At 56.5% G+C, this 19,241-nt stretch overlaps 1 protein-coding gene across 4 annotated transcripts; it reads left to right on the top strand.

Moving 5' to 3' along the window:
• The first annotated feature begins 261 nt into the window (after positions 1-261).
• On the top strand, positions 262-18,993 carry PARK7 (Parkinsonism associated deglycase). 4 transcript variants are annotated; one of them, XM_002716145.5, is made up of 7 exons: positions 262-1,358; positions 3,804-3,909; positions 7,247-7,348; positions 9,383-9,442; positions 10,219-10,288; positions 13,495-13,581; positions 18,652-18,993. In XM_002716145.5, exons 2-7 carry the CDS (start codon positions 3,820-3,822, stop codon positions 18,810-18,812), a joined length of 570 nt encoding a protein of 189 aa, XP_002716191.1. In that variant the 5' UTR covers positions 262-1,358; positions 3,804-3,819; the 3' UTR covers positions 18,813-18,993. The 4 variants fall into 4 exon arrangements, with proteins under 4 accessions (XP_002716191.1, XP_008264192.1, XP_051712848.1 ...); XM_008265970.4 differs by having other exon boundaries at positions 1,243-1,347; XM_051856888.2 differs by having other exon boundaries at positions 1,285-1,400.
• The last annotated feature ends 248 nt before the right edge of the window (positions 18,994-19,241 follow it).

Here is a 19,241-nt window from a genome sequence, read left to right as displayed (position 1 = left end):
CTCCTGGCTCCTGGCTTCAGATCGGAGCAGCTCCAGCCGTTGGGGAGTGAACCAATGGATGGAAGACCTCTCTCTGCCTCCCTCTCTCTGTGTATCTCTGACTTTCAAATAAATAAATCAACCTTAAAGAAAAAAGAAGTGGAGCAGCCTGGACTCAAACCGGTGCCCATAGAAGATGTAGGGTCGCAGCCCGTGGCTTCCACTCCCTGAGTGGCATCTTCACCACTGCACCAAACGCCTGCCACACTGTTAACAATTTTTTTTATTAAACATTTTCACTGCCTTGTAAGGATCAAACGGAATACATGGATTTTTTGTAAGCTAACAGTTATTTCTTGAAAATAAACATGATTTTAATATCTAAATTGAAACCTTACAGAAACGCCGACATACTTAGAACATCGCTTGATCGTTATTCTAGAACACGGAGTTGGGCAATGTATTCCCCCACCGGGGGCTCTGCCCTCCAGTCACTCTTGTCGGTGGGAATCCGAGGTGGGCTCGGTGGGCATCACAGCCCCGAGGCCAGGCTCCTCACGGTGCCCCTGGCCTTGGCCCTTACAGCACCGGTGGGCCTCGGGGTCCCGGGACCGCACCGGGGAAGCGGTCCACGCGGCTGAGGCCCCACTTCCCCCGGTCAGTTCCCCAGGGCTGCTTCCGAAACGGACCCCCAGGCTGCATTTCGGACGCGGGCGGGGGTCCTGCCGTCCTCCCTCCCTCGGGCTGTGGCCTCCTTCCCCCCACACGCACGTGCGGGGTTACACCGCGCCCTGATCCACCTGTCGTCGGGGTGCGGGCGAGGTGCGGGGCAGCGCAGGACAGCCCACTGGGCCGCCCCGCGGGCGTCGCACCCACAGGCACGGCCGCGCAGCGCACTCGCCCGCCGTCTCGGCTGAAACCGACATTTTAAAACCCTACACGACCCCATTCCGTGCTTGTTGGATTGACAGCCGCGACATCAGCTCCGCCGGGGAGACACCATGACGTCACTGCGCGTGAACGAAGCGCCACTCGGGGTCGCGGGCCCCCGCAGGGGCGAGCCCGGGAAAGAGAACCACAGACTACGAGAACGCCGGCCTAAGGCGCGCCGCAGCCGCCCCGAGGCGCGGGACGGCGCCACCTTGCAGCGCGCACAGCGCGAGGTGACCCCGGCCGGGGCGGGCAGGGCCGTGCCATCCGCAGCAGGGGGGCGGCGTGCGGAGCGGACGAGACGGAACCCCCCCGTCGCCGTCAGGATGGACTCGGCCGGATGTGACGCAGGGCGACGTAGGCTTGCGCGTTGCGGGGCGCAGGGGCGGGGCCCGGCGAACGTGCGTGCGCGCGTGCGCGTACTTGCGTCTGCCTGAGGTGGGCTCGGGGTGAGTGGTCCGCGGCGTCGCGTCTGCAGGAAGAGGCACCGGGTGCGGGCCGGGCGCGGGAGGGCGCGGGAGGGCGCGGGAGGGCGCGGGAGGGCGCGGGAGGGCGCGGGAGGGCGCGGCGTTGCTGCCGGGGACGCCGGGGCGGACGCAGCACCGCGTCCCGGCCGCCGGGAGGCCGCAGTGTCCACGCCGAGCACCTCCGCAGTGCGGGGGTCGTTAGCCCCGCGGTGTTGGCGTCCGTGGTGTCGCGTCCCGAGCGGGGCGCTGCAGAGGACTCGCCCCCGGGGCGGGCCGCGCGCGCAGGGGTCCTGGGCGGGCGTTCCCGTCTCGGTCCGCCGGGCATCCGCGGCCAGGGAGCCCGGGCCGTGGGCGACGCCCCCGTGCTGAGTGTGCCCCGCCCGTCCCAAGCCCCCGGGGGCGAGTGGCCGGGGCCCGCCGTGACCCTCGGGCCGCCCCGGGGAGCGGCCACGCAGAGCCGCGGTCACGCAGGGCCGTGTCGGGTTCGTGTGGAGGGCGCTTGCTCTGCGGTGGATCGTGAGGAAAGAAACTGAGGAAAACGTGACGGAAACTCCCACGGGGAACCAGGAGCCCCTGAGCGTTCGTGGGGACAGAGTTAGAGACAATGAGTTGACGTGGGCGCCAGCGGCGTTTTGGAGTCCACGCGTAGTGTTTTTCAGGATTTGCAATTCGTTGTCACTATGTGCAACGTCCTTCACGCCCGTGGACTACAGACATTTTGGTGCTGAGATAAACTCTCCATTGTTGACTTTCCGAAGGAGCCTCGCGCTCACGCCGTTAGCGCCAGCCTTGCCAAGTGAGTGTGTCACACACTCACGCCGTTAGCACCAGCCTTGCTGAGCGTGTCTCACACGCTGTTAGCACCAGCCTCACCGAGTGTCTCACACTCAGTGTTAGCACCAGCCTCGCCGAGTGTGTCTCACACTCACAGCGTTAGCACCAGCCTCGCTGAGTGTGTCTCACACTCAGTGTTAGCACCAGCCACACCGAGTGTGTCATACACGCTGTTAGCACCAGCCTCACTGAGTGTCTCACACTCAGTGTTAGCACCAGCCTCGCCGAGTGAGTGTGTCACACACTTGAGCCATTAGCACCAGCCTGGCCGAGTGTGTCACACACTCACAGTGTTAGCACCAGCCTCGCCGAGTGTGTCTCACACTCGCGCCATTAGCATCAGCCCGGCCAAGTGTGTCTCACACAGCGTTAGCACCAGCCTCGCTGAGTGTGTCTCACACTCAGTGTTAGCACAAGCCACACCGAGTGTGTCACACACGCTGTTAGCACCAGCCTCACTGAGTGTGTCTCACACTCACGCCATTAGCGTCAGCCTGGCCGAGTGTGTCTCACAGTGTTAGCACCAGCCTCGCCGAGTGTGTCACACACTCACACAGCGTTAGCACCAGCCTTGCCGAGTGTGTCACACACTCACAGTGTTAGCACCAGCCTCGCCGAGTGTGTCTCACACAGCATTAGCGCCAGCCTCGCCGAGTGTGTCTCACACACTCAAAGCGTTAGCACCAGCCTGGCCGAGTGTGTCTCACACAGCGTTAGCACCAGCCTGGCCGAGTGTGTCACACACTCACACAGCGTTAGTACCCGCCTGGCTGAGTGTGTCTCACACAGCGTTAGCACCAGCCTGGCCGAGTGTGTCTCACATTCACACAGCGTTAGCACCAGACTGGCTGAGTGTGTCTCACACTCACAGCGTTAGCACCAGCCTCGCCGAGTGTGTCTCACACTCAGTGTTAGCACCAGCCTCGGTGAGTGTGTCACACACTCACAGTGTTAGCACCAGCCTGGCCGAGTGTGTCTCACACTCAGCGTTAGCACCAGCCTCGCTGAGTGTGTCTCACACATAGTGTTAGCACCAGCCTGGCCGAGTGTGTCTCACACATAGTGTTAGCACCAGCCTGGCCTAGTGTGTCTCACACTCAGTGTTAGCACCAGCCTGGCCGAGTGTGTCTCACACTCAGTGTTAGCACCAGCCTGGCCGAGTGTGTCTCACACTCACACAGCGTTAGCACCAGCCTGGCCGAGTGTGTCTCACACTCACACAGCGTTAGCACCAGCCTGGCCGACTGTGTCTCACACTCACAGTGTTAGCACCAGCCTGGCCGACTGTGTCTCACACTCAGCGTTAGCACCAGCCTGGCCGAGTGTGTCTCACACTCAGTGTTAGCACCAGCCTAGCCGACTGTGTCTCACACTCAGCGTTAGCACCAGCCTGGCCGAGTGTGTCTCACACAGCAGTGCCCCTCCGCTGTGGGAAATGGTCTGAACCCCGGATGTACTGCGCGATGTCTGTCAGAACCTTTGGCCTAGGAAACACTCCTTCCGTTGCCTGAGAAAGTTCCTAAACGTCAACGTTTGAGGTTTTCAAGGTGAAAATTTCAGGGTTGCATTGCAAGGTTTTTTAATTTTTTTAAGGCTGAAAAATACCAAAATGGCTTCAAAAAGAGCTCTGGTCATCCTGGCCAAAGGAGCCGAGGAGATGGAGACGGTCATCCCTGTGGACGTCATGAGGCGAGCTGGGGTGAGTCCCCGTTCTCTCCTAGCCCTCCTTGTGTGCAGAGTTTCAAGGTTTTTTTAAAAGATGTATTTTAGTTACATGAAAGGCAGAGAGACAGGAAGGAAGAAACAGACGGACCGTCCACTGGTTCACTCCCCAGCTGGCCGTGAGAGCCTGGGCTGGGCAGGGCCAGAGCCAAGAGCCCGGAACTCCATCCAGGTCTCCCATGTGAGTGCAGGGACCCAAGCCCTTGGGCCATCTTCTGCTGACTTCCCCAGGCGCATTAGCAGGGAGCTGGCCCAGGACTTGCCTGCCCCAAGTTTTAAGATTTTTAAAAATTTACTTTGAATATTCTTTACTAAATATTTCAAGTGTATGCAAAATTAAAGACTGTAACAATAAACATTTGTTTATCCACTACGATATTTAATACTTGTTAGCATTTGCCATATTTCTTTCAAACCCATTTCATATTTTTTTTAGATCTATCTGCTTACTTACCTGAAAGAGTGACAGAATCTTCCCTCTAGTTCACCCCCAGATGCCTGCAACAGCCAGCGCTAGGCCAGGCTGAGCCTGGAGCTCCATCGGGCCTCTTGATGTAGGTTTAGGAGCTAAAATCCTGGGTCACCCACTACTTCCCAGGCCCGTTAGCAGGGAGCTGGATTGGAAGCAGAGTACCTGGGACTAGAACCAACGTTCCTGTATGGGGTGTGGGCATCCCAACGCACTGTACCACGATGTATACCCTTTCTATTTTTTTATTTTTATTTATTTATTTGAAAGAGGTCTTCCATCTGCTGGTTCATTCCCCAAGTCCTCCCAGCAGACAGGGCTTAGTCGTAGTGAAGCCACGAGTCTGTAACTTCGCCTGGGTTTCTTGTACCAGAGCCGTGCCCTGCTGCCTTCCGTGGTACCCCCAGCAGACAGCTGGGTGGCGAGCAGAGCAGGGACCCAAACCTAGGCACTGTGATGTGGTACGAGGTGCCCGAGTGGCATCTTTTTTTTTTTTTTTTTTTTTTTTTAAGATTTATTTATTTGAAAGTCAGAGTTACACAGAGAGAGGAGAGGCAGAGGGAGAAAGGTCTTCCATCCGCTTGTTCACTCTCCATATGGCCACAATGGCCGGAGCTGCACCAATCAGGAGCCAGGAGCTTCCGGATCTCCCATGTGGGTGCAGGGGCTTAAGGACTTGGGCCATCCTCCACTGCTTTCCCAGGCCATAGCAGAGAGCTGGATTGGAAGTGGAGCAGTTGGGACTTGAACTGGCGCCCATAATGGATGCTGGCACTGCAGGCAGCGGCTTTACTTGCTACGCCACAGTGCCGGCCCCCACGAGTGGTATCTTAACTGGTGTGCCAAACTCCTACCCACAAACCCATTTCTTACAGAGCAGCCACTTCAAAGAGATGACCCCGCGGCCCTGTCTGTTTTCTCAGTCCTGTGCCGCCTTCACTTCCTAGAGGTCGCTGCTGTCACGTTGGTATCCGTGCGTCCATGCGTGTCTTTAGAGTGGCGCTGGGCTGTTCTCACCCTGCAGGCTCCCACAGGGGTGTACACTGTGTCTGCACGAACAGCCAGGGGGGACAAACTCCTCAGCACCTGCTCGGCCTGGCTGCATTCCAAGTGCTCTCACTAAACTTCCCAGCCACCCTGTGAGTTGGAAGCTGCCACCCTCATTTTACAGCTAAAGAAACTGAGGCATGGAGACCCCAAAGAAGCCAGTAGAACCCGGAGCCAGCAGTGGAGCCCAGAGTGTGTTCAGACCTGGGTGTGCGTAGGTCTGTTGAGTTCGCTCAGAATCGCCCACAGTGTTGCCCCGCGTGCAGGTGCACAGCCTGGCCGTCCTTGTCATGCATCGTCACTGTGAGTCTCCTGTAGGAGGGTTCCCAGGCTGTGTCCCCAGTGGGGATGGCGAGGTCAGAGGACCACCCTTCCTGGATGCTGCCGAATCGCTTTCCAGTGCACCAACTGGCGGTCCCACCAGCAGGACAGGAAGTTCCTCTTGTCAGCTTTTTACATTTTGACAAGATAAAGTAGTATTTCCTTGCTTTAACTTGGATTTCTACCTCTTTTCATTTATTTATCTATTTGAAAGTCAGAGTTACACAGAGAGAGGAGAGAGAGGTCTTCCATCCGATGGTTCACTCCCAAATTGGCCACAATGGCTGGAGCTGTCCTGATCAGTAGCCAGGAGCTTCTTCCAGGTCTCCCATATGGGTGCAGTGACCCAAGGAGTTGGGCCATCCATCTTCCATTGCTTTCCCAGGCCATAGCAGAGAGCTGGATCAGAAGTGGGTCAGCCGGGACCCAAACCAGTGCCTATATGGGATGCCGGCACTGCAGGCAGTGGTGTTACGCCATAGCGCCATCCCCAATTTCTTTCTTTCTTTTTTTTTTTTTTTTTTTTTTTTTTTTGACAGGCAGAGTGGACAGTGAGAGAGAGAGAGAGAGAAAGGTCTTCCTTTGCCGTTGGTTCACCCTCTAATGGCCGCTGCGGCCGGCGCACCGCACTGATCCGAAGGCAGGAGCCAGGAGCCAGGTGCTTCTCCTGGTCTCCCATGGGGTGCAGGGTCCAAGCACTTGGGCCATCCTCCACTGCACTCCCTGGCCACAGCAGAGAGCTGGCCTGGAAGAGGGGCAACCAGGACAGAATCCGGCGCCCCGACCGGGACTAGAACCCGGTGTGCCGGCGCCGCTAGGCGGAGGATTAGCCTAGTGAGCCGTGGTGCCGGCCCATCCCCAATTTCTATTTGAAAATAACACGAAAGAGTGGGTGTTTGGTGCCGTAGTTAAGATGTTGCACACCTGCGTCCCGTGTCAGAGTGCCTGGCTTGAGCCCCACCCCCACTTTCAGTCCAGCTTCCTGCTTATTGTGCCCTGGGAGGCGGCAGCAGGTGGTGGCTCAAGTACTTGGGTCCTTGCCACCATGTGGGAGACCTGGATTGAGTTTCCGACCCCTAGACATTTGAACCAGTGGATTGGTGGCCTCTCTCTCTCTCTCTCTCGATCTCAAATGAAAAGAAATCATAAAGTTCTAAATGGCAATAGTAACCTTGTAAGATTATTAGAAGGAGTTATTAATGGGACGGTCCTATAATGTATTGCCCAACTGGAATGCTTGTAGGAGAAAGGGTGTTCAGCCAGACATGGTGCTAGGACAGCAGCTGTAAATTGGGACTGTCAGGGAATGGGGATAGACCTAGTTATTAAATACGTTTAGCTAACATATTAGCTCAAATTCAGTGTGGTTGGCTTGTAGTATTTCCTGTCAAGTTATTTTAAAATGTAGGGCAGCTGTGAAAATGTCATTCTAAATGTGTCGGTGTTCTTAAATATCGTGATGACTTCTTTCTCGTAGATTAAGGTCACTGTTGCCGGTCTGGCTGGGAAGGACCCTGTACAGTGTAGCCGTGACGTTGTCATTTGTCCTGATGCCAGTCTGGAAGATGCAAAAAAAGAGGTTTGTTCTCCATTTGTGGAATGATTCATCTGACTTTGTTACTAGTTTCCTGAAATGTCTTGTGAATACGTCTAAGACTTGGTAGCACAGACGTACTTTAGAAACTTACTTTGCTTGAATGTCTTTCCCAGTAACTGTACTGGGAGGGCAGGGGCTTCACCTTTCCACTCCGTCGTTGTGGAACTCCTTGATGCCACGGTGCTTGGCGTGTTGGGGGCGGGGGCGGGGGGGATGCCTTGCTGAGGCACCGGAGGAAGCGTTTTCCTTACACAGGCATCCTTCCTCCTCTTCTGGTTTTTGGAAAGGCAGAGTGACAGAAGGAGAGACAGAGAGGCAGATCTTCTATCTGCCAGTCCACTACCCAAATGGCTGCAACAGCTGGGGCTGAAGCCGGAACTCCATGCCCGTCTCCTATATGAGCGGCAGGGGCCCAGGGACCTGAGCCGCCATCCATTGCCTTCCCAGGTGAATTAGCAGGAAGCTGGATTGGAAGGAGAGCAGCCTGGACTTGAACCAGCATCGATATGGGATGCTAGCGTTGCAGGCATGGCTTAGCCTGCTGTGCCCCGATGCCAGCACCCTATTCTAACTTTTTAATGCACTAAATCCTCTCTCTGCTCCCCTTTGTTAAGCGACCTTTTACTTTTTTCTCTATAGTGACACAGATGGCCTGTGATTCATTTCACGTGGAGCAGCTCAGACTTGATTAGTGTTGGGATTAAGGAAGAAGTAAAGAGATCTGCTTAACCTGTGTCACTTTTTCAGTATCTAGAATTATGGTTCGTAACTTGCAAGGGCGATGGAGCTGGTTTCCCTGCCCAGTTCGGGGGACAGGAGGTGGGCTGTGCCCTCCTGGAGCAGCTGCATGGAGGGAGGGAGGCGGGGCCTGCTTCCATGCGGAGCTGGCCTCAGGTAGTCCATCGCCAGGTTTCAAGAGTTAGAATACTGGTCCTCACAGCTGGGTTGTTGAGTAGAAGTAGCTTTGTTCCTCAGTGTTCTTGTATCCTGTCGTGCCGGGTATTCCCATCAGCAGGTATCTTTCGTAGGTATTTATTGTTCATTCCAGATTCCAGAAAAATTCTATACGTCACATATTTTATTTTTGGGTTTTGTTTGGTTTTAAAACTACAGTAAGATGCTTACGATCTTAGTTCTAAAAAGTGTGTGTTGTACTGAGTGTATACTAAGTTCTCATTTGTAGTTTGTTTAATGACTAACAATTTTCTTAAAACTTTGAGCATCGTCAAGTGTTGTTCAAGCAGTTTCCATTTTGTGTCTCCAGGGCTTGACATTAATGAGCTCTCTAGGTGTTTTAGTGTCGGAGATACTAAAATATCGCATCATTTTTCTCCTCAAGTTCCATTTTTCATAAAGTTAAAAATATTTTTCCATGCCTTTTAAATTTTCTCTTGTGCACATGCGTGTTGAAGACAGTTCACACGGTAGAGTCCGAGTGTCAGGTGTCCCCGTCTCGTCCTGCCCGTCTCCCTCCACCCAGCCCACAGAACATCCCTTTGTGAGTGCCTGTGTGCACACATGAGCAGGTGTGTCACGTCCATACACACGTACACATATAGTACATGCTCATATGCATGCACAAAGACTTCATGTTTTATTTCATGTTTTATCCGTGTTTTGTGTATGAGCACCTGTGTGCACATGCGAGCGGGTGGATCATGTTCATACACATGTACACATAGATTACATGTGTTTGTGTCTTATCTGAGTCCCTGTGTGCACACACATGAGACCTGACCATACATGTGGGTTACCTGTGTTTTTGTGTTTGATTGCAAGTGACACTGTCCGCACCTGTCGCTCTGCAGCGTGGCCACGCTTACGTGTTCCGGCCATGAGGAGCCTGTGTCCTCTGCTGACGACAGCGGTGTCGGGGCCACCGTTATCTCACTGTGGTCCCACTGACAGGTGTACCTACACAGGTTCCTGCCTGTATTTTGCTCGAGTCCCACGTGTAAAATGTGAAAGCGTGGTTAGATTGTCACCGTGTTTTTTCTCCTTTTTGAACTGTTTCAGGGCCCGTATGATGTGGTCGTCCTGCCGGGAGGTAACCTGGGTGCACAGAATTTGTCTGAGGTAAAAGCAGCAGGGCGGGGCCTGGGGACACAGGCGGGAAGACTGAGGAAGTGTGCACTCTGTTGGTTACATTGTAGCTCAGCTATTTCAGGGAGGGGCTGTGGATAAAATGGAGACCACCCAGAGGAACATGCGTGTTCTAGCCTTACTGCAGACGGCATTTCTAGTCATACTTGCCGTGGAAGTGCACTGAACTGGTGGAGTGATTGTTCACGAACAGGTTCTGTGAATGCAGCCCCCAGTGAGATGCCTGTTTCCCGCGCCAGCAGCAGAGTCACTGGGCTTTGTGTTGGCGAAGGGTCCAGCCTGGACTGCCGTGCGGCCGCCCGCGACCCTGGGGTTTGCAGGGAGCCGTGAGGGCTGGCACCGCTACTGTCGGGGGCTCAGCCTGCCCAGCAGACGGGAGAGCAGTGTTCCCGCTGGCCTTGACTGCTCCGCCATCTGGAAGCGCCCCAGACCCCACATTGCCTCCTCCTGCCCACTCTCACCCTGGGAAACAGGAAGGCAAGGGGCAAACCAACAAAGTCGCTCTTTCCTTCCTGTGTTTGAAGGTGGAGGGATAAGGTTCCCTTAGGACAAACCCTCTGTCGGGCCAGGGGTCCAGACACACCGTGCATGTGGTCACTGTTAGGTTAGTGATGGACCAGTGGTCCTAGGATGGTAGATCGCTGGTCTCGTGAGCTAAGCTCAACTGAGGTTCTGCCGCCGCAGTGTCCAAGCAAGGGATTGGTGTAACGGCCCCATGGCAGCCTGACGTGTTTCGGTTTCTTTGACAGTCTGCGGCCGTGAAGGAGATCCTGAAGGAACAAGAAAAGAGGAAGGGCCTCATAGCGGCCATCTGCGCAGGTACCGTGCCTGGGGGCTGCCCTTCCTGCCCTTCCTTGTGGGGTCTGCTGAGCTGGGGGCACGGAGGTGCTGTCCCCTCAGAAGGGGGCAGCTGTGCGCCACCTCTCTGCCCCGGCGTCCGTTCTGCAGCTCTGCATTTTCCGTGTTTGGTTGACCTCGGAGGAGAGGAAGGCCCTCTGGAATTCAGTAAACAGCTTGTCTTGGCAGGTCTGGCGCCAGGAAGAGTGTGTGCCAGCAGCGTCAGCAGAATCGTCGGCAGAAACAGCAGCTTTGCCCTGTGCTGCCCTGCAGAGGGGAGGCCCGTGCCGCCTCCCGCCACCTCCCTGGCGGTCTCCGACTCTCAGTGGGCTCTGATCTCGGGCACTGTATCGTCGGCCACGTGACTTAGAATAGGCTCGCTCACGCTCCTCTGAGGTCCCCACATCTTTGAAACGTGATGTCTTGCCCTCTGGTGCTGTTTTCAAGCCGGTCTTGCTCCGGTATCGGATAATGTTCCGCCAGCCTGCGTTTTTCCGTAGTGTGACCTCCCCAGGGCCTGCCTTGCTGCAGGTCTCTGAGATGTTTGCCCACATGGCTGGCTGGCTGGAATCGTACGCTGACGTCTTACTTCAGTGCGTAGGCTCTTTAGAAGTCACAGGCGAGGATCCCCGTGACCTTACTGGTCACTGTAGCATTCCCTCTGGGGAGTCAGGTCAGAACAGATGCTTCGAAGATGTTATTGGCCTTTTTCCTTCTCAGAAGTGACAGCAGGGTGTGACAGTGCCGTCCTGTGGGCGTGGCATGCGTGCTAGAGATGTCCCAGGTCTACTGGGTCACGTGACAGGTGGTGATGTCACGTAGCCCAAATGAAGCCAAAGGGCCCCCAGGAGCTGGGGAAGAGGAAGGGAGGATGGGTTTGGCCGGCTTTGTGGCCCGAGGCCGTGGTGCAGGCGCGCGCTGCGTGTCAGCGAGCTGGCCTGGCATCGGCCTCGTCTGGTACTCGTGCTCTCACGGTGTGTTCGTCCTGTTGCACACCCTGACTCTGCGGCAGTGAGGTGAGGGCCGTGGAGGGGAGCAGAGCAGGTGCAACAAGTGCAGGTTTTGGATGAAAAGATGCAAGTTAGGCGCTGATACTGCGTGAGAAAGGTGGACACAGAAGAGAGGCTGTCTTGAAAAGAAGACAGAGGTTTGCTCTGAGTAGGGGCCGGGCGGAGGAGTTGACTGGCTTCAGGTGGGAGCAGGGCCTCAGACACCGGCAGTGGCCAGGTGTCCTTTTCTAAGTCACCACCAGGTGGCGCTGGTGGCTTTCCCCTTGGCTGCCGCGGGGCCTCCTGCTAGTCCTCCCCTCCCCCAGGGCCGCGGTGCTGACTCGGCAGCTTTCTCACCCCGCAGAATTTCTAGTAGTCGGGCTGCTTAGTGTCCCTGAGAGAGAGAGACAGAGAGAAAGGTCTTCCTTCCGTTGGTTCACCCCCCAAATGGCACTGCGCCAATCCGAAGGCAGGAGCCAGGTGCTTCTCCTGGTCTCCCATGGGGTGCAGGGCCCAAGCACTTGGGCCATCCTCCACTGCACTCCCTGGCCACAGCAGAGAGCTGGCCTGGAAGAGGGGCAACCAGGATAGAATCTGGCGCCCCGACCGGGACTAGAACCCGGGGTGCTGACGCCGCAGGCGAAGGATTAGCCTAGTGAGCCGTGGCACCAGCCCTTGCCTCTTTTTCAAAATAGACAGAAGCCCCAGAAGACAGTAATCACGGACTTACACGGCGGGCCAGCCAGCGGGAAGTGCCGGCGTCCGGGAGTGAGGGAGGGTGTGGGGGAGTTCCCCAGCTTCCTCACCCGGAGGGGAGGGAGGGGAGCAGGCCGCTGGAGCCCCGCCCGCTGCCCGCTCTGCTTGCGCTCCCTTTACAGAGGAGACGGGGGCTCTCTTATCCCTCGGCTCTGCCGTGTAAGAATTAGAGGTGCCTCGGGAGTCCGCTCAGGTAGACTGGACAGCGCAGATTTGGTACAATGCAAGTAAGGCCAAAGCATGCCCGGGGCTTTGCAGAAGGTTCCTGGGAGATGTGTGTGATAGAAACACTGCACAGATTTCCAAAACATTTTTGTACCAAAATTATCTTTTAATTCCATTTTTTTTTCATAACCTTTCTGAAGTACCCGCGTGTGTTTGAGGCTTTTGACCTAAGAAGTAAAAATCAGAACTTGGAGTGACACCAGCACCTCGCGTTTGGAGTGACACCAGCACCTCGCGTTAGGTAGAGCGCTTATGTAATCAGGTGCAGTTTGTTTGGTCCGTGTTTACAGCAGCTCTGGCTTGAGCAGCCCGCAGGTGTGTTACATAACCGTTTCCTGGGAATCATGTTGGAAAATGAAAGGTCAGGAGGACCAAGGCGTCAGGTTTGTGGAAGCAAACACAGGCTGTGCGAGGGGACGTCGGCCAGCCCCCTGCCCTCGGCTGTCACAGCAGGCTGCCCTGGAGTCTGCTCCTCTAGGTATGGCTTCGAGAAGAAAGGTGAACGTTTTTTCAAACCTTTAAAGTAAGGGAACAATTAAAAGTAAAAAGCCTTTTTGGTTTTAGTCCTTGTTTGAGCCCATTGAGTATAAATATGCTTGTGATCCTGAGTTGACCGCTTTCGGTGAATAAATGTGGATAAAAATCTCAAGTTGGTGCCTGCATCGTTCAGAGACTTCACTGCAGAGGCGCAGGCTGCCCTCCGCGTGGCTGCTCGCCTGGGTCCCGTGACCTCTCGGACACCGCCAGGCCGTCTCCCCCGGGCGGGGCAGCCTGCTGTCCCTGTAGGAAGCCTGCCGCCGGTGAATTTGGACGGGAGGGTTGGTGGATGTTCATCTGCTACTCCATTTTCTGGTAGAAAAATAGAATTGCAGCCGTGCAGTCTAGAGGTGCGATGGTGTTAGTGTGTCCCTCCTGCTGGGAGCGGTGAGAGGGGAGCGCAGCCGTCCCGGTACTCGCGGTGCGTCGGTGTCCTGCGGTGCGCTCCCGTGGCATCGGGGGGCATTCTCCTGGCTCCGTGGTTGTGGAGGGAGTTGAAGTCTCGCCGGATGTGCCCGGCAGATGGTTTCTTACAAACATACTCTTCAGCTCTCCCGTGGTTCAGAAGCCGCTCTTCTGGGCAGAGCCGCTTGACTCTGAAGATGCTGTGGCTGCTGCAGTTTCTAACGCACGCGTTTTCTGTACCTGCACTTACATCTTGTGTTAATCTTGTATCTCCAGGTCCCACGGCTCTGCTGGCTCATGAGATAGGTTTTGGAAGCAAAGTCACCACACACCCACTTGCTAAAGACAAAATGATGAATGGGAGTAAGTATCTGCTTATAAGTTGATGCACAAAAAGGCTTCTCCTGCGGACTGGGCATTTCCCAGCCATGTCAGCCGTTGGGCAGGGACGGTCCGCGCAGCTGGGGGAGTCTCAGCTCCTCTGCACGCGTGGCCACCAGGGGCTGCGGGGTGGTGTGTTCTGTGCTGGGGGCTGGGGTCGTAACCAAAGGCCAGCAGATTCCTTCTGGTCACAGATTCAACGTGATTATGCAGTGCTAGCGTAATTAGGGTCGATGTGAAATCCTGACAGCCATTTCACAGTGTCCTTTGCCCACAGTCCAAAGTGACACGAATGCCGCTCTCTGCATTCAGAGAATGGCCCAGTGGCAGGCCCGGGTGCTCGGTGATAAGTTTATTTACAGATAATCAAGCCGACATTTAAACTTTACCAGTTTTTGACTATCAGAGCAATTTCTGCTCCTGGTAAATCCAGAGACAGTACAGGTGGAGGGTGAAGTGAGGCCAGGCTGCTCCTCCCTGTCTCCTCCCCCTTCTGTCTCCCAGAGTTAACTCGTGTGAAGTTGTTTGTGTAACCCTCTAGAATTTTCTCTGCACATATTCATCATCCTTTTCAGCTTAGTATTTTTACTCTAGTGGGACCTAAGTGTGGTTATGCAGCTTGCTTTTGTCACTTGGCATACTTCACGTGACTGCCCACAGCACACGCACTTGCTTCGTCTAAGTGCCGTGAGCTAACCCGGCGTTCGATGTGTCATGACATGCGTAACTGCTCTCCGAGGAGGGACACGGAGGCAGTGTTCTGCTTTTTTTTCTTTTTTTCTTTTGGTCTTTAGAATCCAGTGAATGTCCTTAAATGTCTCTCAGCATCTCTGGGCCTTCTAAAGTAAAGTGATGCGTTATTTATTATTGCATATTACTTTTTTTATATTCAATAAACTATTTTCTAGGTCAGTTTTAGGTTCACAGCAACATAAAGGAGAAAATGCAGAGAATTCCCAGGTGCCCAGCCCGCATTGTCCCCCCAGCACCCCAAGTGCATCCCACACAGGAGTGGTCCATTGTTAGGATGCATGGCCTCATGCTGTCCATCATTGGTATCCACAGTCCGTAGTTTACATTGTGATACGCTCTGCATAGTCTGAAATTTGATCCAAGCTAGTATTTGCTTGAAAATATGTAGGAAAATATTAACTTGTCAATAAAACTGTTTGAAAAATTGATATTTGAAGAAAAAAGCTATACCACTGATTCCCACCCCCACCTACTTGGAAAGGCAGAGTGACAGAACTTCCATCCACTGGTCTGCTCCCCAAATGTCTTCAACAGCCTGGGCTGAGCCAGGTGGAAGCCAGGAGCCCGGAAGTCCTTGCCCGTCTCCCTCGTCGGTGGCAGGGGCCAAAGTACTGAGTCACTCGCTGCCTCCCAGGTTCTGTAGCAGGAAGCTGGATGGGAAGTGGAAGAGTCGGGTCTCCAACCCAGGCATCCCAAGTAGCCGCTCACCTGCTGTGCCACAATGCCTGCCCCCAAAGAGCATTTTAAATATGGGAATTTAATCTGAGCTAACAGAGGGACTTTAGAGGGTTGGGGAGAAATGGGCAGGACAGGACCGGGCTTCGTCAGGTGGCTGTGACGTGTTGAGGAAGGCCCGGGGAGAGCACTTGCGCCCTGCATCTGCCAGCCTGCCTTCTCTCAGTCTCCTAAGCCGGGAGGCTGATGAGGAGTAGCGAGAGCTGGACTCACAGTGTAGGGAGCGCGTTCCCCTGCCTTACCGCCGGGCCGCCTCTGGTCCCTGTGCCCGACAGGCAGGCGTCTTCCTCCTGGCCTCGCGGATGAGGAACAAGCTCAGAGAAGCGAGGCGACTTCCCCGAGTCGGGCCCAGCCCAGGTCCTGTGTCGTTCTGCCCCTGTCCCGTGTCACAGCAGGGCTCCCACATACATCGACGTGTCCAGGCGTGGAGTCGAGCCGCTAAGTCCTGTTCCCAGGTAGAGAGACTGGACGTGCTGCCCCTCAGACCCCTCAGAACTGCTGTGAGGGCCGCCCGGCGTGTGCTGTGGCCGAGGCCCTCCGCTGGCCTTGGTGTGACCTTGGATCAGGAGGAAATTTTTCCCTCGGATGAGCGATTAGCCTGAAGACCAAAGTCCTCCACGTCGCAGGTTTTGAGTGCGTCCGTCACAGCTCCGCTGTCACGTGTGTGCTCTGCTCTGCCTGTTTGGGAGGCATCTGTGTGCTGGTCCCAGCTGAGCAGTGGAGAGCCGGGCAGAGGGGCGGCCCCAGGTCCCCACCAGCCCTGCGGAAGGGGCAGGCTGGTCAGTCTCACCAAGTCTCAGTCTCCCCGTCTGTCACACGAGCTGACAAAGGTACCTGCTGCAGGTACCAGTGACTTCACGTGTGGCCTCGCACCGTCCCTGCCGCCACCGCCCACTTGGGCTGCAGGCTGGGAACGCAGTGGCAGAAGGCTGCTGTGGCCATGACATGGTCCTTCGTGTTCCTGGCGTGCCCATTTCACAGAAGGGAACAGGAAGGCCCTGGGAGGTTAGCCGGCTGCTGAGTGGCAGACCTAGGGTTTGAACTGAGAGCTGCAGATGGACCAAGTTTACTCCGCCAGGCTTCCTGGGACTGCAGGTCTTGGGCAGCTGTGGGACTGCCGTGGCTGCACAGCGGCTGTGCTGTGAACATGGCGGTGGGGCCTGGTGCTGAACCACTGTTCACAAAGACACACGCTGCCTACTGCAGAGCCAACCCGAGTTCCGCAGTTCCTTTCCCTCTGAAAAGCCGCCTGGCTCTGGGAGTTTTACTTGAAACCTTTTTCAAATTAAAGAGGGATTTATCCAGCACCTTAGGCCTGTTTGCACGTGTGATCTCGGCCCTAAACCCACAGAGCCTGGCTTGGGGGAGCGTGGCCCCTGGGTGGGATGGCCTCCTGCACGTTGCTGTTCACCATTGCCACCACCAGGTGGGGGCCGTGGACCAGCGTGGACCTCTGGCTTTTCCTGGTGGAGGATTTGCGGAGAGCCTCAGCCTCTGCAACCCTGGGTAGCCAGGTTCAGCCCCTGACGATGCGTGAGGCAGACACTCAGCACGTGCTGCCCGCCATCCCAGGCCAGGCTGCCGGGAGCCCTGGCCCAGCTGGGTTTTTGGTTCCACGTGTGCCGTTGTCTCGGTGTGCTTTAGCCATCACAAGACGAGGTCCAGTTACGAAAAGCTTCTCCCCCCAACTAAGGGTCCCCTTTGACTCCTGAGTGCGCCTGTGGAGGTGTTGCTGTCCTCCGCGGTGACTTCCTGCTAGGGAAGGGGGAAGACCGAGGCCACTTTGAAAAGACGTGGACTTGTGGCTTCTGCTGGGAGGGGCTCGTGAGCTGAATGTTCTCTGTGTGGTGGTTGGACAAGCGTTTCCTGAGCCGCTGCTCAGACGGGGCAGGGAGCAGGATGAAGGCGGGCCTGAGGTGTTTCAGAGCGTGCCCTGTGCCCTGCATCCGGCGGTGGGCACGGTGGTCGGAGCTGGGGTCACTGCGGAGGCTGGTGCAGCAGAGGGCAGCAGGATTTCACAGCCTCGCCTGCCCTAAGCCACCCTGCTGTCCCCGTGTCCCCCCACTGAGGGTAAGGGCATGCAGTCTCCAGGCAGGTCCTTCCTGGGTCCTGGGCACCTTTTCCTTGAGATCCACTGCAAGTGTCCCTTTCCTCTTGGTGACCACTGTCACCAGCCTGTCCTGGCCGCCAGCTCCCACTTGGACCCACGTTCCCCCTGTTGTCCCTCCCAGCCCTGTTTGTGCCAAGGCCACACTCCAGGGGCCGGAGAGGGTTGGTGAGAGCTTTCTTGGGGGGCACGTGAACGGGTTCTGCCGAGCCCACGGGGCGCTGTGCCAGACCAGTCTCCGAGCAGCCGGCGACGAGTGCAGGGGGAGGCTGCACCTAAGGGCACCTCTGTGTTGTCAGTGTTCTGGGACAGGGGAAGACCCTGCCCTGTTGGAAAGTGGACAAGGAAACACAGCATTTGCAGGTTGTCAGTGGCAGGAGCCAGTGCCCTGATGGGGTCCTGAGGGCCTGCCGTAGTGAGGGGTCGCAGGTGTCCTGGGGCAGCCGTGCTGCTGGGCCTGGGGAGGGGGGGCGGGACACGTTCTGGGGCAGAAGGGGCAGGAAGCAGAGGTACAGGTGGGGCAGGGGTGGCGGCCAGGCAGAAAGCACTCTGGCCCTGGGTGGAGTCCACTTGTGCCTGCAGTGGAGGGAGAGAGCTGCGGAGGTCGGTGTGGGAGAATCCCTGAGTTGTTTGCCAGAAAAGTAACCAGCTGGGTGCGCCCAGGGAATGGCCCCCGAGAAACGAGCTTGGCCACTGCCCCCACAGGCAGGTCTCGCACCGCGTGGGCTGTGATGGTCCTGCCTGTTAGTGAGGCAGCTCCTTCCCCCTTCCCTGCATTCACAGGGCTGTCTCTTAACATTTATTGCAAAGTAGAAGTGTGACTGGTTAGCGCTTAGCGCTCTGCAGGCCCTGCCCCTGCCCCTGCCCCTGCCCCTGCCCCTGCCCCTGCCCCTGCCCCGTGCCGTCTCCCCAGCTGCTTTTACCTTCCAGCTGCTTCATTTCAGAGTGTCTTGCCCTCAGCCCTCAACTTCTTCCTGGACTTCTGAGCGCTTCTAAGAGCCTTGGGAATGTTCTGGATGGCTAGCTAGCAGTGGGGTAGCTTTTAAAAATGTGTTTTTGTTTTGTTTGTTTTCTATTTGTTTATTTGAAAGGCATAGTTACAGAGAGAGGGAGAGACAGAGATCTTATCTACACCTGCTGGTTCACTGCCCAAGTATCCTCAACAGCCAGAGCTGCACCAGGCTGAGCCCAGGAGCCTGGAGCTCCCTCGGGGGTCTCCCATGCGGGTGCAGGGCCCAAGCACTGGGGCCGTCTTCCACTGCTTTCCCGGTCGCAGGAGCAGGGGCTGGACAGGGAGTGGAGCAGCTTGGATCAGCAGTCAGTGGGAGGCCGGCCTTGCTGGCGGCGGCTGAACCTGCTGCGCCACCGCACCAGCCCCTAGAGATGTGAGCCAGCCAGTGGTGACGTGTCACCCAGCACAGCCCGTGAGGACGTAACCTTTCCGTTCATCGTCACAGGTCATTACAGCTACTCCGAGAGCCGCGTGGAGCGGGATGGCCTGATTCTCACCAGCCGCGGTCCGGGGACCAGCTTCGAGTTCGCTCTGGCCATCGTCGAGGCGCTGAGTGGCAAGGAGGTGGCGGATCAAGTGAAGGCTCCCCTCGTGCTTAAAGATTAGAGCAGTAGAGTGGCGTGGGAGAGAGCGCCCCCTGCTGGGGTTCACGCCTGCCACAGCCGGCCCGCATGCAGGCTGAGAAGCGCCGTGGATTGTGGAGTCACGGCCGACGGGCTTCTTGGCCTGCAGTTTGTGTCTGTACATTTCTGAGGCCTGTTCGCACAATAAACAAGGCGCGTAGCAAGCTGCTGGGGGCCCCGCCTGTCTCGCGTGTCTTGTGGAACCCAGCTCGTTACCCGCTTGCTTGCAGCTCTCACTGTGGCTGCAGCTGCGTAGTAAAAGCCCAGTGGGCAGCGCAGGCACGGAAGGAGGCAGAGGCAGCATGGACGGGCTCGCCGTGCTCTCCCGTCCTCCACCGCTCAGTGCGCCGGGGCAGGCCGCTGAGGCTGGCCGCGGGGGAGTCCCGGCAGCCCCCGCCTCCAGTTCCGTTGT

This window comes from Oryctolagus cuniculus, chromosome 7 (genome assembly GCF_964237555.1).
Source record: "Oryctolagus cuniculus chromosome 7, mOryCun1.1, whole genome shotgun sequence".
Lineage (NCBI taxonomy): Eukaryota > Metazoa > Chordata > Mammalia > Lagomorpha > Leporidae > Oryctolagus > Oryctolagus cuniculus.
The sequence above is the reverse complement of the archived record's forward strand: the minus strand, read 5'-3'. Positions and strand labels throughout refer to the sequence as shown.